Source organism: Cimex lectularius, unplaced genomic scaffold (genome assembly GCF_000648675.2).
Source record: "Cimex lectularius strain Harlan isolate CLEC.00 unplaced genomic scaffold, Clec_2.1 scaffold438, whole genome shotgun sequence".
NCBI classification, from domain to species: domain Eukaryota; kingdom Metazoa; phylum Arthropoda; class Insecta; order Hemiptera; family Cimicidae; genus Cimex; species Cimex lectularius.
The window spans coordinates 43812-57892 of record NW_019394146.1 but is presented as its reverse complement, the minus strand read 5'-3'; the positions used below and the strand labels follow the sequence as shown (position 1 = coordinate 57892).

General features: G+C 37.8%; 1 protein-coding gene and 1 non-coding gene across 2 annotated transcripts; both read left to right on the top strand.

Moving 5' to 3' along the window:
- Positions 1-412: 412 nt before the first annotated feature.
- Positions 413-13802, top strand: LOC106661707 (helix-loop-helix protein 1-like). Its single transcript, XM_014385254.2, has 3 exons — positions 413-548; positions 5654-5739; positions 13044-13802. Exons 2-3 carry the CDS (start codon positions 5657-5659, stop codon positions 13294-13296), a joined length of 336 nt encoding a protein of 111 aa, XP_014240740.1. The 5' UTR covers positions 413-548; positions 5654-5656; the 3' UTR covers positions 13297-13802.
- Positions 1068-1183, top strand: LOC112128149. The gene has a single exon (XR_002910879.1). It is a non-coding gene; the product is annotated as a U5 spliceosomal RNA (small nuclear RNA).
- Positions 13803-14081: the final 279 nt, after the last annotated feature.

The following is a 14081-nucleotide window of genomic DNA, read 5'->3' as shown; positions in this document are numbered from 1 at the left end:
AATTGTCGACTTTGATTTGACGATCTTCTGGGCTTTCTGCAAGTATGACAATTCCATAAAAATAGAGGAAAATTTACCATTTACCACATCTTTGTTTTGCTAAAGGCTAGCCAGCCAATTCGAATAATATTTGAAGTTTTTACTCAGGTTCTTAATAATTAATTTTAATAGGTGAAACTTGGACACACCTTGTGCTATTTTTCCATGGTATATTTCTTATTTTGTTTCCATTACAGCGCGAACAGGCATTAAAAATGTTTTAAAGGGCTGAAATATGACACAACCACCTTCCATATGCGTCGTGGGCTCGAGGGGTGACAATCCCGAATTGCGATTGGCTGGCGCGGGGGTGGGATGCGGACGGGGGATGGACCATCGATGCTGGGGGCGGCATCGGCCACACCCTCCGACCCGGCAGAGGATCTCCGTCCCAGCATCCTCAATCATCATTCTTTCCTCGGGTCACGAGTTGAGCGAGACATTCACCTAGAGAGTTCAGGAAATCTGCGGAACTGGGGGAGATATACCAATTCAGCACCGGTCTCAAGGTACTTCATTTTTGTTAAAATTCTTCATTTGCATTTCCCGCGACTGACGATTGTCTCAAAAAGCATATAATATCAAAAATTGTATGAAATAGTTATAACTTAACTTCCAACAATGGATTATCATCTAACATAAATCCATTTACGTTGTAGTCAATTATTGACCAAGTTACTTCTTTCAATTAATTATTCTTTCTAAGTAAGGTCTTGGCTGAGATAAAAAAGGTAGTGTCACGAGCGGGATTCGAACCCTCGACCTTCGGCTAAATACTCCGATGCTCTACCACTTGAGCTATCGTGACCTCGATCCACTCGGACACCAACTCCCCATTTCAACCTCACCTTTTGAATTTTCCCTCCTTTATGCCATTTTTCAAATGCTGTGTAATCAGGATTGGATTACCTCAAGTGGTAGAGCGTATTTAGGCGAAGGTCATGGGTTCGAATCCCGCTCGTGACACTGCCTTTTTTTATCTCAGCCAAGACCTTACTTAGAAAGAATAATTAATTGAAAGATCTAATATAATTTTTTCTCTCTTCATAACGAATTAATCTTTAGCTTTTTACTAAAGATTTCCGTAGAGAGGGACTCATTAATGATTGAAAAATAGTCTGCAAAGGATATTTTTGTAGTGCCTTAAAAAACAACAAATAGTTAAGTCATAGAAAATCTAGGCAAATAGATCTGATAATTATGGTCCGTTCCGCATGCCACTTACTTAAGTAGTGTCGGTGCAATTTGTCTAAATAGCACTCACCATAGTTACCATAATGATCAAACTACTAACATATTACTCACAAATCCAACCATTAGTTTAAAAATTATGTATATAAAAATATATAAACAAGACAGGCATCAACCTTGTGATGTTCATTGGCACATAGGGATAGGGATAAAAGAAGAGGCTTCAAGATCTTCTGCCTTGACCTGACTAGATATATTTTGCTTCTCTATTTTTATTACTTTAAGAATCTAGAAAGACCCTCACAAAAACTTTATTGTATACAAATCCAAGATATTCTTACATTAATACATTACAAACGCCTTTTTTACCTTTATCTAGCTGTAAATTTAATTTACATTATTGTCTTCTAAATTAATATATACATTTTCAAGCCATATCAGCTTTTTTGGGCTATTCTCCCTTGCAACTATTTCCACCTCATCAAATATCAACTTATGGTTATGGTTTATAGCATGTTGAGAAAACCCTGTCGCTTATTGCTAATTCTGTTTTTTACAAATTTTACGGTCTTACCAATATATGATTTATCGCAAAAGCACATAATTTTGTATAACTGTAAATCCTTTTCTATTTCATTTTTTATTTCTGGAGTAAACTTTTAACATTATTACCCATATAGCAATAATATTTATTGTTTTTGAACACAGCTTGTTTTTTTTTAAATTATTTTTAATATGCATACGTAAGACCTGGTGCATTGCAACAACCAACAATGTTAAACTACAACCATCACCATTTTCTTATCGTTAATGTCCTTATTGTCAACCTTTGCATTATTGTAAAAAATAGGTTTTTGTTTTCTAATGACATTTTTGATCAAATTATCTGTATATACAAGTTCATATTCGATGAGGTGGAAATAGTCGAAAGGGAGAATAACCCAAAAAACCTAATTTGGCTAGAAAATGTCTATATTATATTAGAAAAAATAATGTAAGGTAAAGATAAAATAGTTAGACAATATGAGAATATCAGGGATTTTATATAGAAAAGAAAGGAAAAAACAAGGATACTAGTTTTATATATGAAATTGGAATAATTGAAAAACATTCACACTTTAATTTCCCTAATTGTTTTAAAAATTTTAGTTATCACTGAAGAGGTTTGGAGATGTACGAGTCGCGAATATTTGTTATATGCAAAAGAGCTGGTTGTTATCGTTACAAGTTTTTAACAAACCAGACCATTGATCGTTTAAATATGGATAATTTTATAATTTTTAAGTTCAACGTAATCTCACGAAATAATTTAAAGTAGACGATGACCAAAACAGTAGATGTTTGACAAACTTAATGAGAATTACTTCCAAATTATCTCAATTTTTGCCGCATAGATTAAGACTGAGTTTATTATTGCATCAAATAGCCTCAATTTAGTGCCCAAGAATCGAACTTAGAAGTAATTAGGATTCTTACATTGGCAGATCCTAAATTTGCTTTTGAAAGAAAATTACATATTCTATAGTCGAACTGTTAAATTAAAGGGTTTTGAACAGTATTGTATTAACTCACTCGTAAAATATTAAACAATTACATTATCGGTCATAGTCATGTTATTCGTTATTAATAAATTGATTAACTTTGAAATTGCCTTCTGAAATTTAACTAACTTATTGATGTGAGTGTTTCATGAGATGACAAAATACATTTTGAATTAATTAATAACAAAATACAAAGCATAAGAGAAGGGATAGGGATAGGGATAAAAGAGGCGGCCACAAGGCCTACTGGACCTCGACCTGAATTGATCTATTGTGTTCCCCTGTGTTTTATAACTCACTGGCCAGCTTCAGGTTCTTAGCCAGCCTCCACAGCTTTGCTAGCGGCTCCTTAGTTAGGATCTTCCTTGTGGTTTTTCTTGTCCTAGTTGCAAGAACCTGCACCTACATAGACCTTCACAGAAACATAAAATGTGTTTTGCGGTCTACTCCACTTCTTGGCAGTATCTGCACAGTGTTTCTTCTGTCTGTACGCCTATCCGGTGCATGTGCTTTCTTCAGGCCAGTGCACCAGATCCTGTCTGCATATACGGGGGAGGGTGTATGGCCGTCTGTACCACGGGGTAACCGATGCACAATGCGGGGCGGACCATTCGGAGTGGACAAGCGGAGAGCGAGGTTGTCTCGGCCCTTAGGGGCTGGGGCGCCTCTACACCAATGCTGCGACGGTAACACCATTCCGTCGTATGCGGAGGTGCGTCAGCTCTCATCTTGAGAATCAAAACGTCCGATAAGGCTGAATAGGCCAGGTGCGGACGCTAAAGATCTTCTTGTCTTGTTGACGATGAGTTGTCGGGAACGAACTGCCCTGTCAGGAGTCCAACCAGAATCCTGGTTCGGCTGCGGTCGCCTTCCAGTAATTCTTTTGTAAGTTTTGCGGATGGTCCTTCTATGAATCTCTTCGCGTGCCTCATACCTGTGGTATTGTTCCACCAGGTTTCGGACTCATTAAGGATCCATTTTAAGATTTATCCTCTTTTGTGGCAGGCTGCTAGGCCGCAGTAGGGTACTGGATCCCCCATTAGAGAAGAGTCAAAAGGATAGAAATGATGAATGGTGGAGTGAGTGCGGTGTTCAGTTCTTAAAAAAAATATATTAAAAAAATAAATAAAAATAAATAGTTCCCACTTACAGTAAGTAAAAGTACTTGTTTGCTCATTTTGAGTAAGTGGAGGTAATACTTACTGTAAGTATGTACTTTCTTTTTTAAAAAGGAGTCAAAAGTATGTTATAGCAATGAAATATTAAGGCACGTTTTGCATTGCTCAAGCGACTTTATTTTTGGCTAATATATCGATCGACACTAGGTTGGTCGGGTGAAAAGCCAGAAGGAGATAGAAGATTTCATGATGGAGAATTTATATTGGCGCAAAAAATCAGTGTTGCCAATACAAGAGATGATTGAAGGAAAAGCACTGCGCCCGCCCTAAACTCATGGAATTAGCTATGCTTGGCAACGTTGGGAACGGCGGGCAAGAAGGACTAAAGGATAATTTAGAAGTTTTTCAATTCTAAAACATAATCATTTGATCCAACACGTTGACTTTCACACCCGTTGCTGACCTATTAAAAAACGGGACTTCACTCTGGATGAAGTTTTATTTATGGCTTTATTTCTTTAATATCTTGCCGTTGTACAAGATGTAGAACACCTGCGAAGGACGAGCTGGCGACCCCCCCGCGGTTGTATCAGGCGAATTCAAGACAAAACAAGGACAGCACCACGCCACAAAAACTTTCCCTGAGGGAGATATATTAGTAAAATCAAAGCCGCTTTTGGAGATGTGCTTGCACTGCCATCTTCACCCCCGCGTCCCCCGAGTTAGAAAAGACACCCTAACTGTAGTACTGACCCGCTAGCACCACCGCCACCATGGACCCAACCACAAGGAAGCACGACAACCCATGTCCGCGCTGTACTTACTGTTAACTTTAAATATTTAAATTACATTTTTTATCAATTTAAATATCAATTTTTAAATCAACAAGTTTCTTGAAGCTATCCTAGTCCTCCCTTCGTCTATTTATGTTTTAAATAGTAGGGATGACATTTTATGAACTATATTCGTCTGACCCAAGCGCAGAGAGGGTTTTTAAAACTGTACTGATTGTAATTGAAACAATACATTTATACACTTTTTCTAATTTTGATATTTTTGATAGGCTGTAATGGCTACATGAAACTTGGCGTGTGCTAATCAGAGTGATTCTATCAAAACGGCATTGGAGGGTGCAATCCATGTCTTCCTTGTACATATTCTTCCAGTTCTCGTTCTCTTGCGTTCTTGTTGTCACTCAACAGAATCGTTTTTGCCCAATACCAAAAACATCCTTCTGTTGTAATTTAGTCGACACGACGGCCTAGCGTTCAGGTTTTATCTTATAAATAGCGTTTAAGGGGTCCGTTTTATTTGATCTACCTGAAGTTTTCCATGATAGGAAGTTCTATTTTCAAACCGTACAATTCTATTTCTAGATAATCACTGTTCTACGATAAAAGTGACTGACGGAACACTTAAATCCCATATGCTGCTGAAGGCGATGACTTTCCGCATATTTAACCGGACAATAACACAAAACCCGTGGGGATCCGATGATGGCATATTGCGTCAATCGAGGCCGGCCCGCAGTGCATGACTCGGGGGAAGGAAAACAGCCCGACCCTCGACTTTATTAATATCTAATAACAGATGTTTACATGCAACACGAGGGGGGGTGAGATAAGACAACCGAGAAATCTCCCTTTTTTTTCCTTTTAAACGCGATTGTATGCTATTCCCCTTGGGGGAAAAACAACCTCGGCTTGCTCTGTTTGTTTACATTTATTACGTAATTTACCTAGCATTAATGTAATATATTTTTAGGAGATGGAGTGCATAGAAGATATGTTTCCGGTCGTGGACTCCACCCGGCACGACCGAGATTACCCGGCCATCATACACCGAAAAAGGTATGAAAAAGATTAATTTATACAATATAACAGTAAATGAAAGGGATGAAAGTCCCTTGCCTAGGCTACTCCCTTTTCATACATTGTAAATTTACTCGGATTTTCAGGGATTACATTAGATTAGGTTTGTTATGATATTTCCATCAGGTAACAGTACTTCGCTCTTTCACATTTGAGTTATAGCTCGATATCTCACTTAAGGCTTTTTATTAGTCTTCGTAGCCTTGATTCTTCTTATTAACTTCTCAGTTACATTTGCTGCATTGAACATTTCGTTTCTTGTGAATAGAAACCTTTCCCCAGTCTGGCCAACACATAACGTGCAATATGTACTACGGCCCCTCTTCTCGGAAGAACCTGCACAGGCTCTTATCTCCAAACTGTATTGAGTCGGCTGTAATTTTTTCGTGATTTGGTTTTATGTCACTTGTTTAGATGTAACTTTCGTGATGAAGTCTTTTGGCAGGAGACCGGCATGAGATTCCGATTTTTGACCGATTGGGATGTTCGATCGCTTGATACTTTTTCTGTATGGCACGGTTCACATGGATGCAATTGGTATGAGAGTCGCGGTATGGGTACTCTCCTGTTTACTAAATTCAACCGGCTCCCCTTCATCTCTTCTCTATCATCACCCACGTGGTTTAAAGACCTAGATGTTTCTGTCATATTTTTACAATGGACGAGTTTGTAGCAGTAGCTCTTTGGCATTTAATTAGACGAAAAACAAGTAAAAGTGGAGTAATGAGGGTTCACCCACATTTCGCCACGCATTTTCATTTTTAACTTTATCCGCATCTCGTGGTAACTGCTGTTCCAATAGCGTGGGATATGTTGAATGAAATTCGTTTGTCGTTATCCTAAATGTCACTTCTATCCATTTTTTCAAAGTTTCACAGAAGGCGTATGAAATGGCTTTGCATGTCCAGTCAATCGCCTTCATACATTAAAAACATCAAGCGACGAAAAATCGTAATCTCATATCGGTCGCCTGCGTCTCCCCGTCTGAGTGACCTCCTCGGTCTCCTCGATACCGACCTCTCATACCGATCCTCTCCGTCTGAACCGAGCCTTAGATTTTGTTGTATTTACTAAAAGTACTCGAGAATAAGAGGCGCAAAATGGAACAAGTCCAACGGCTGCTTCCAGGCCTAAAGAAGTATGGGAAAAGCCGGAAGTATTAGTACCGTATGATTCTGACAGTTCCTCTTTTCGAGTCAGGCATTTTGGTCTTGTTTTTGCACAGGATAGATGAACTTTTTTCTGCATCGTTCAATCACCTGCGATACAAAGAAAGCTATGGATTGTGCTCAAAACAACACTGCTCCCAAAATAACTGATTACCCTTTGGTAGAATACGACTGGTTTGATCGATTATTTTTTCAGACGGTGAATCAGTAGCTCTTAGCAGATATTACCACACTACAAACCCGGTGATTCGGCATTTAGCCATTTTAGAAAAACATTAAACGAATCATCTCGTAGAAATTAACCCAATATTTCTCATGCCATTAATAAGTATTATCGTCTCAAATCTATTTATTTACGTACCTCAACTTTACATCACACCATCCTTTTCATACAACAATAAACACGGCCAAAGGGCTACTTCACGGAATTATTACCTTAAGCCATGAATCATTTCATCACAAGAACATAAAGATATACAAACATATCCTCCATAACAATCACTACCGTAAACACATAATCAAAAGAATGACCAACAACTACAACTCAACACTAACACCATCTAATATTACTAATAATTCACTAATTTCGTGGTCCGCTTGACCAATTAATATATTACAATTAATTAAGGTTTTTAGTTGAGATAAAAAAGTCAATGGCACGAGCGGGGTTCGAACCCACGATCTTCGGCTTGATACGCCGCTGCTCTACCACTTGAGCTATCGTGACCTCGATCCACTCGGACACCAACTTCCCATCTCAACCGCACCTTTTGAATTTTCCCTCCTTTTTGCCATTTTTCAAGCCGTATCAAGCCGAAGATCGTGGGTTCGAATCCCGCTCGTGCCATTGACTTTTTATCTCAACTAAAAACTTTAATTAATTGTAATATATTACTAATAATACTACATCAGATCTATCAAATAAAGACAAACCGACATACATTTCCATGCCATTCATTCACGGCCTATCACATAAATTAACACATTTCTCTCTTCTGATAATTTTAAAATAGCCTTAAAAAATATAAAACAATTCGCACACTTTTTCCAAAATTAAAGAGCCACACTAGTAACAAATAAGTCTAATGTAATTTATAAAATCAATTGTTTAAACTGTCCGGCAACTTCCATCGGAATTACATCATTATATCAGTGATATATGATTGAAAAAAACCCAAGGAAAATCCTACAGCAATCGTTATCCACCATTTTGAACATAAATACAATTTCGACTTCAACAGTCCAAAAATATTACACACAGAACAAAACAAAAACAAACGTGACTTTTTAGAAATGGTTTACATCAACTGAGATAAGCACAGCATCAATTACAGAACAGACACATGTAAACTCAGTCGCAGCTACGCTAATATAATTAATCAAATTCAATATCGATAACATACATATATCATCATGACATCACACAAAACATAAAACAATAATTGCATTCCTCTCATCAAACATTTCTATATAGTCTAATTCTTCAACAATTTAGCTTTCCTTTCCCCAATTATCCCCGTATATATAATTCTGAAAGGATAATCAGGCCGAACCAGCACCCATTCTTTCCCATTGTCGGCTCCTTTCACCTCAATAAAACCGACTCCTCCTAAAAAATTTGTTTTTCTATCCCTATTTCCTTCTCCACCCCTTTAAAATTCAACCTATATAAACATAAAACATCATCTTATTGGTGCTCTCAACTTGACAGACAAGAATGACACATCCACACAGAAAACAAATATTTCGATTGGGCCTAAAATTTCTAGCATTGTATAAATTCACTTTTTTCACATCCTACATGTATTTGTATAAATTAAACAATGTTTATAAATCCCAGCCCTGAAGATGATCTCTTTAAAGATCGAAACGTTGATAAATAAAATGTTTTTCTAAAACATACGTCACACCAGACCGCATCTCACGATCTCTAAATAATTACTATTTATTCAATTTGGTTTTTGATCTAGATTAATGTGTTTTACTAACCCGCTAATTTATAGTAAAAAAAACGTTATTTTGTTATAGCTTAAAATGATATACCATACTAAGCAGTATCTCTATATTCTGCCGTGCGATAAAACGTATGATCTGAGTTGATCGTTGGTTAAAATTCTAAGGCGTGAGCATTTGAAAAATAAGGCATTTAATATGGGTAAATTCAGATCTTATTATACCAACCCGCTCAGAGCGTCAGCGAATGTGCCGAGGAATATCTCAATAAACTTTGGGGAAACGGATATTGGCTATGAAATATTGAGAAGCTCCGGGCGTCGGGCGACTCGGCCTGAATTCGGAAAATAACTTTACCCGTGGGAACGAAAGGCGGGGGACAGTGAATTTAAAGTGAAGGGGGTCGAAGGGACCTTACCAAATTTATGTTTTTCACTTTTTAGGACGCCGTCATAACTCTATTCGTGACGCTGTCATTATGCTAAGTGCGGGAGAAGAAAAACCAAAGTTTTATGCGATACTCGGCTCGAGAAAGTTTTTAACAACGTTTAGTGACCGTTGAGGCAATTGGTATTTTCCGGTGAACCGATCACTATTATTTAGAACGAGGCTTCCCAAATTGTGATCCGCCGCGAACTTAAAAATTAATTTTTTACTAAAATAAACCTAGAAAGAATAAGAAAACTAATTACAATGAGCACTGAAAACTATTTCAGCAGCAGTCATTGTGTTCTTCAGACATCCTTTAGCTATGAAACATTCAAAAAAGTTTTAGATGCGTCTGTGCAAATTATTAATTATTAATTAATTAAAAGAAAAACTCGAGCTTTCGAACGGCAAGTTGATTGATGAAATATGTGAACATCTTTCATGTTTGATGTCCTTTGAGCACTACTTCCACCAGCTGAATGGGTGGTCAAACCGTTTTCGGTTTCGACAAAGTCAACCAGTCTATCTTTCAGGGAATACGAATTTTGATAGAAATTACTTCAGACTCCATCTCGAGTACGATACTTAACCCAATTTTTGACCCCGGCAGGAAAACAAAAAGCATTTAGGTACGATTTGATACCTAAATGAATCAGGATTTTCTGTCTATACAGCCACCATAACTAAATGCCGAAGCTGATCCGGACAACCGTCTCCAGCTATCAAAAATTAAATTCAACATATCCAAATTGCGCAGGGTAACACAACCTCACTCTTCCCAATAATTCATTTATCATTCATGTTTAAATTATTACTGTTGATATTGGCACAATTTTTACATAACGATTCTGTACAATTTGATTTTTTGTTCGGAATTTTGTATATAAAATGTACATCAATCTAATGTTTGTTTTCATAGTGATATCCCCTTCCATAACCGAATTAGGAATGGACTGGCTAGTTTATAAAACTTTAATTATACACCATCTAAAAGTATGCAATTTTAAATACTTGAATGAGAGGGGTCCGCCCTGGAACTTATTCTGTGAAAGGAGTCCGCTGTCTAAAAGTCTGGGAAGCTCTGATTTAGAATAAGCGGATTATTAATCGTAATAATAGAAAAATGTTATGATAAGACTTGACATTCCACAAAAATGGAAACATTGTCTATTTGTAACAGGTCATAAACTAGGAAAAATAAAATTTGTCCTGAAAGGTTTTATAGCCCTCTGACTTTTTGTACTTCTCTAGTTCATTAGTTCTGTTAATCTGTCGATTTGATCCTTCTTTTAAGGAGTACTAGGTCATTGATTGTTGTTAATAAAATTTCTTTCCCTGGATGTTTCTTTTGTATCCCAGGTCATGTCTCCAGAGGTTGCTTCACATTCTAATATGAAATTTGGGGGTACTTCTTCCTCCTAATTGCATAATCTTCAATTGGGATAATGATTGAATATGCCCATCTATTCTCAGATGCCAGTGACCGATAAATAATCTTATCACTCCTGTGATTTTGGCCCTCCCCAACTGTAGCTGCGAGTTTACCAGTCTTTATGAAGGTTGTTTTAGCATAAGTTTACTATGTCCAGCGCACTTTGAGTTTATCTACTTCCCGTTTTGTCTTTTTTGGATCCATTCTGAGTTGGAGAATTCTGTATTTTTACCCAAGAATAGGTTATGGGCTAATGTGTAGTCTTGAAGAGTCTCATCTGGCCAAAGTGTCAGGACTTTCGTTACCGAAAATCTTTTTGGGTCCTCGCACCCAAGGTACTATCAGGTTGTTCTTTTTCCCCAGGTTTTGAAGATTTTGGATGAATTCACTGACTAATTTTGATGTGATTTTTTTAAGGCTTTAATAGCTGCTTGGCTATCCGATCTTGTGATTATTTTTTTGCCAGTGTAACCTCTTTAAAGGTTTTCTAAAGCATGTGGATCCTTCATGTGTTTTGGCGCCATCTGTGTACCATATCATTGCATTGAGTTCTCCTGATCATGTAGTCAGTCCCCATTTCTAAGAATGGGTGTATGGTTTCATTAATTATTGCATGGTGCCCGAAGTGTTTAGTTCCCGCCCAGTTTAACTGCTTCTGGAGCTTAAATGGACTTTCCCCCGCTTCTAATTGTATAAATATTTCCGATGTAGGTAGGTTTAGCAGAGTTTCTTGTGCAATTTAGGTGTGTGTTTTCATTGCTCCTGAGCTACATAGGTTTGGCTAGACTTTGTATGCTGTTTCATGTTTGGGTAACTTGTTTCTCCTGAGCTTTGGTCCATCAGCTTAGCCGTAGGATAATTTGGATCGTATTTCTGCAGAAGATAGCCAATGGCCATTTTCGACCCCAAGATTTACCTGCAGTTCTTCTTTATTCATTAAACTTATTAAACACTGATTTTTATTTCGACCAAAAGCTTTCATAAATATTAATTAATTGAAAAATGTTAATTGGTCAATCAGACCACGAACTGTAATGGATTTAATAATTAAACTGAAGTATATCTTCATGAAACCTCTCCGTGGCTATTTCATTTGTCGCCGAGAATCGAATAGATTACACGGAATTTGAAAAATGGCAAAAAGGAGGGAAAATTCGAGAGGTGAGGTTGAGATGGGAAGTTAGTGTCCGAGCGGATCGAAGTCACGATAGCTCAAGTGGTAGAGCAGCGGCGTATTTGGCCGAAGATCGTGGGTTCGAATCCCGCTCGTGACACTGACTTTTATCTCGACCAATAGCTTTCATAAATATTAATTAATTGAAAAATGTTAATTGGTCAATCCGACCACGAACTGTAATGGATTTAAACTTATTAAAGTTTGTAAAAGGCTACTTCTCAAAATAGTCCAAATCTATGAATTGAAGTTGAACAAACAACAAAAACTGGGGAAGAGGAGTAGCAACTTCTCAAAAATTTAACTGTCCAACTTGGTCCAATGATACCAGGCGCTAAATTTGATTTCGTTGTAAACTATTCATGTCCTCTCCAACAAAATGGAGTGGTAGACGAGAATCTATTGACATATGAGGACAAAGTATATACCGAATCAATATTATCAAAAGGTATTTAATAAAGTATGTCATGCTACTAGCTAAAATTAATACATACGAATAACCTTACCATCTAAAATCATTTGCTCTGGAGAACAGTAAAGCAGTATTGTTGGACCATTTCTCTACACCCTCTGGTGTTAGTAGCTGGGTTACCATCACATTACTTGGTCCGTCTTTTCTCCTGTTTACACTTCACTCATAAGTGTTTTTTCTTCGCAATATCTTCAGGGAGGAAATCCTAAATACACGGTTTACCGAAACTAGGACGGTAAACTAACGGTCATACGGCCCAAATTGACGATGTTTCTGTTCGTGTTGGAAGTTGTGATTCGACTGTTGTGAAGCTCCAAAAACAACTGAACTAAGTTGAGAGATGGCCAAACTGGATAAAAAGACATATCACACTTTAACTTGGTTGCATGCACTCAGGAAAACACAGGAAAGTGTATAAATTTATAATTGACTGGAAATCCGGTTACGCAAAGCCACAACGCAACATAACTTTGATAAGACAATCAACAACCAATGAGATCAGATGTTACATTTACGGTGAATACGTATGAGATAGGATGGCGTAGCAAATTCCTGCTCTGGACCCATCTTTATATTTTTTTAAATTTAGTTAACCTTTAATGTTCACATTAAGTGCAAATACGAAAAAGAAATCATTGTTAAATTTTTTTTCAGGGACAGATGTGAATTGAACGGGACGGCATCACTGAGCAGGGAGGAGCGTCGGCGGCGGAGGCGTGCCACGGCCAAATACAGAACAGCTCATGCAACGCGAGAACGGGTTCGCGTCGAGGCGTTCAACGTAGCTTTCAGCGAACTGCGTAAGCTGCTGCCGACCCTGCCACCGGACAAAAAGTTATCCAAGATAGAAATCCTGAAACTGGCCATCTGCTACATCGCCTACCTGAACCACGTCTTGGACGTCTAGCCCGAAGAAGGGCCTGCCGACCGGTCGTGGCCCACTTTCGACTTCTAAACTCAATCCGAGCTCGTTCTCGAATCAATAATCACGTCTTTTCCGATCAATATGGCCGATTTGCAGTGACGAATTTGTCTGGTTTCAAATTTCTGATGTATAGCGTAAAGGGAGAAGACTGAAAATTTTACCAATTCCTTGAATGATTGGTGTTAACTATGTCAACTAATGTGTTTCGTTAATCTAATCTTTGTAAAATATAGTATCGTACATAAAGTAACGGTAAGTAAGTGCAACGGATTCTGGCCAAATTGCGCTTAATAAACCATTAATGGGTGCTCATGGTTACTTGCAAACTGCAGTTCTGAGGGATTTCAAGTGATCAAATAAATCAAGTTTTTCCCATTAATTTTTAATGAAAATTGATTTCTTGCTGTATTGGTCGAGCCTCACTGCAGATCAGCCCAAATGAAATTTGGACGAAAGTACAGAGTAACTAATCTTTTTATGTAAGATTTTGGTTGAAATGAAAAAGCTAGTGTGACGAACGGGATTCGAACCCACGACTTTCGGCTAAATACGCCGCTGCTCTAACTACTTGAGCTATCGTGACTTCGATCCACTCGGATACCAACTCCCCATCTCAACCTAAAACCTTTCGAATTTTCCCTCCTTTTTGCCTTTTTTTCAAGCATTTTTCAGCCGAAGGTCGTGGGTTCGAATCCCGCTCGTGGCACCAGCTTTTTCATCTCAACCAAAACCTTACACAAAAAGATTAATTAATTAAACGAAGTAAT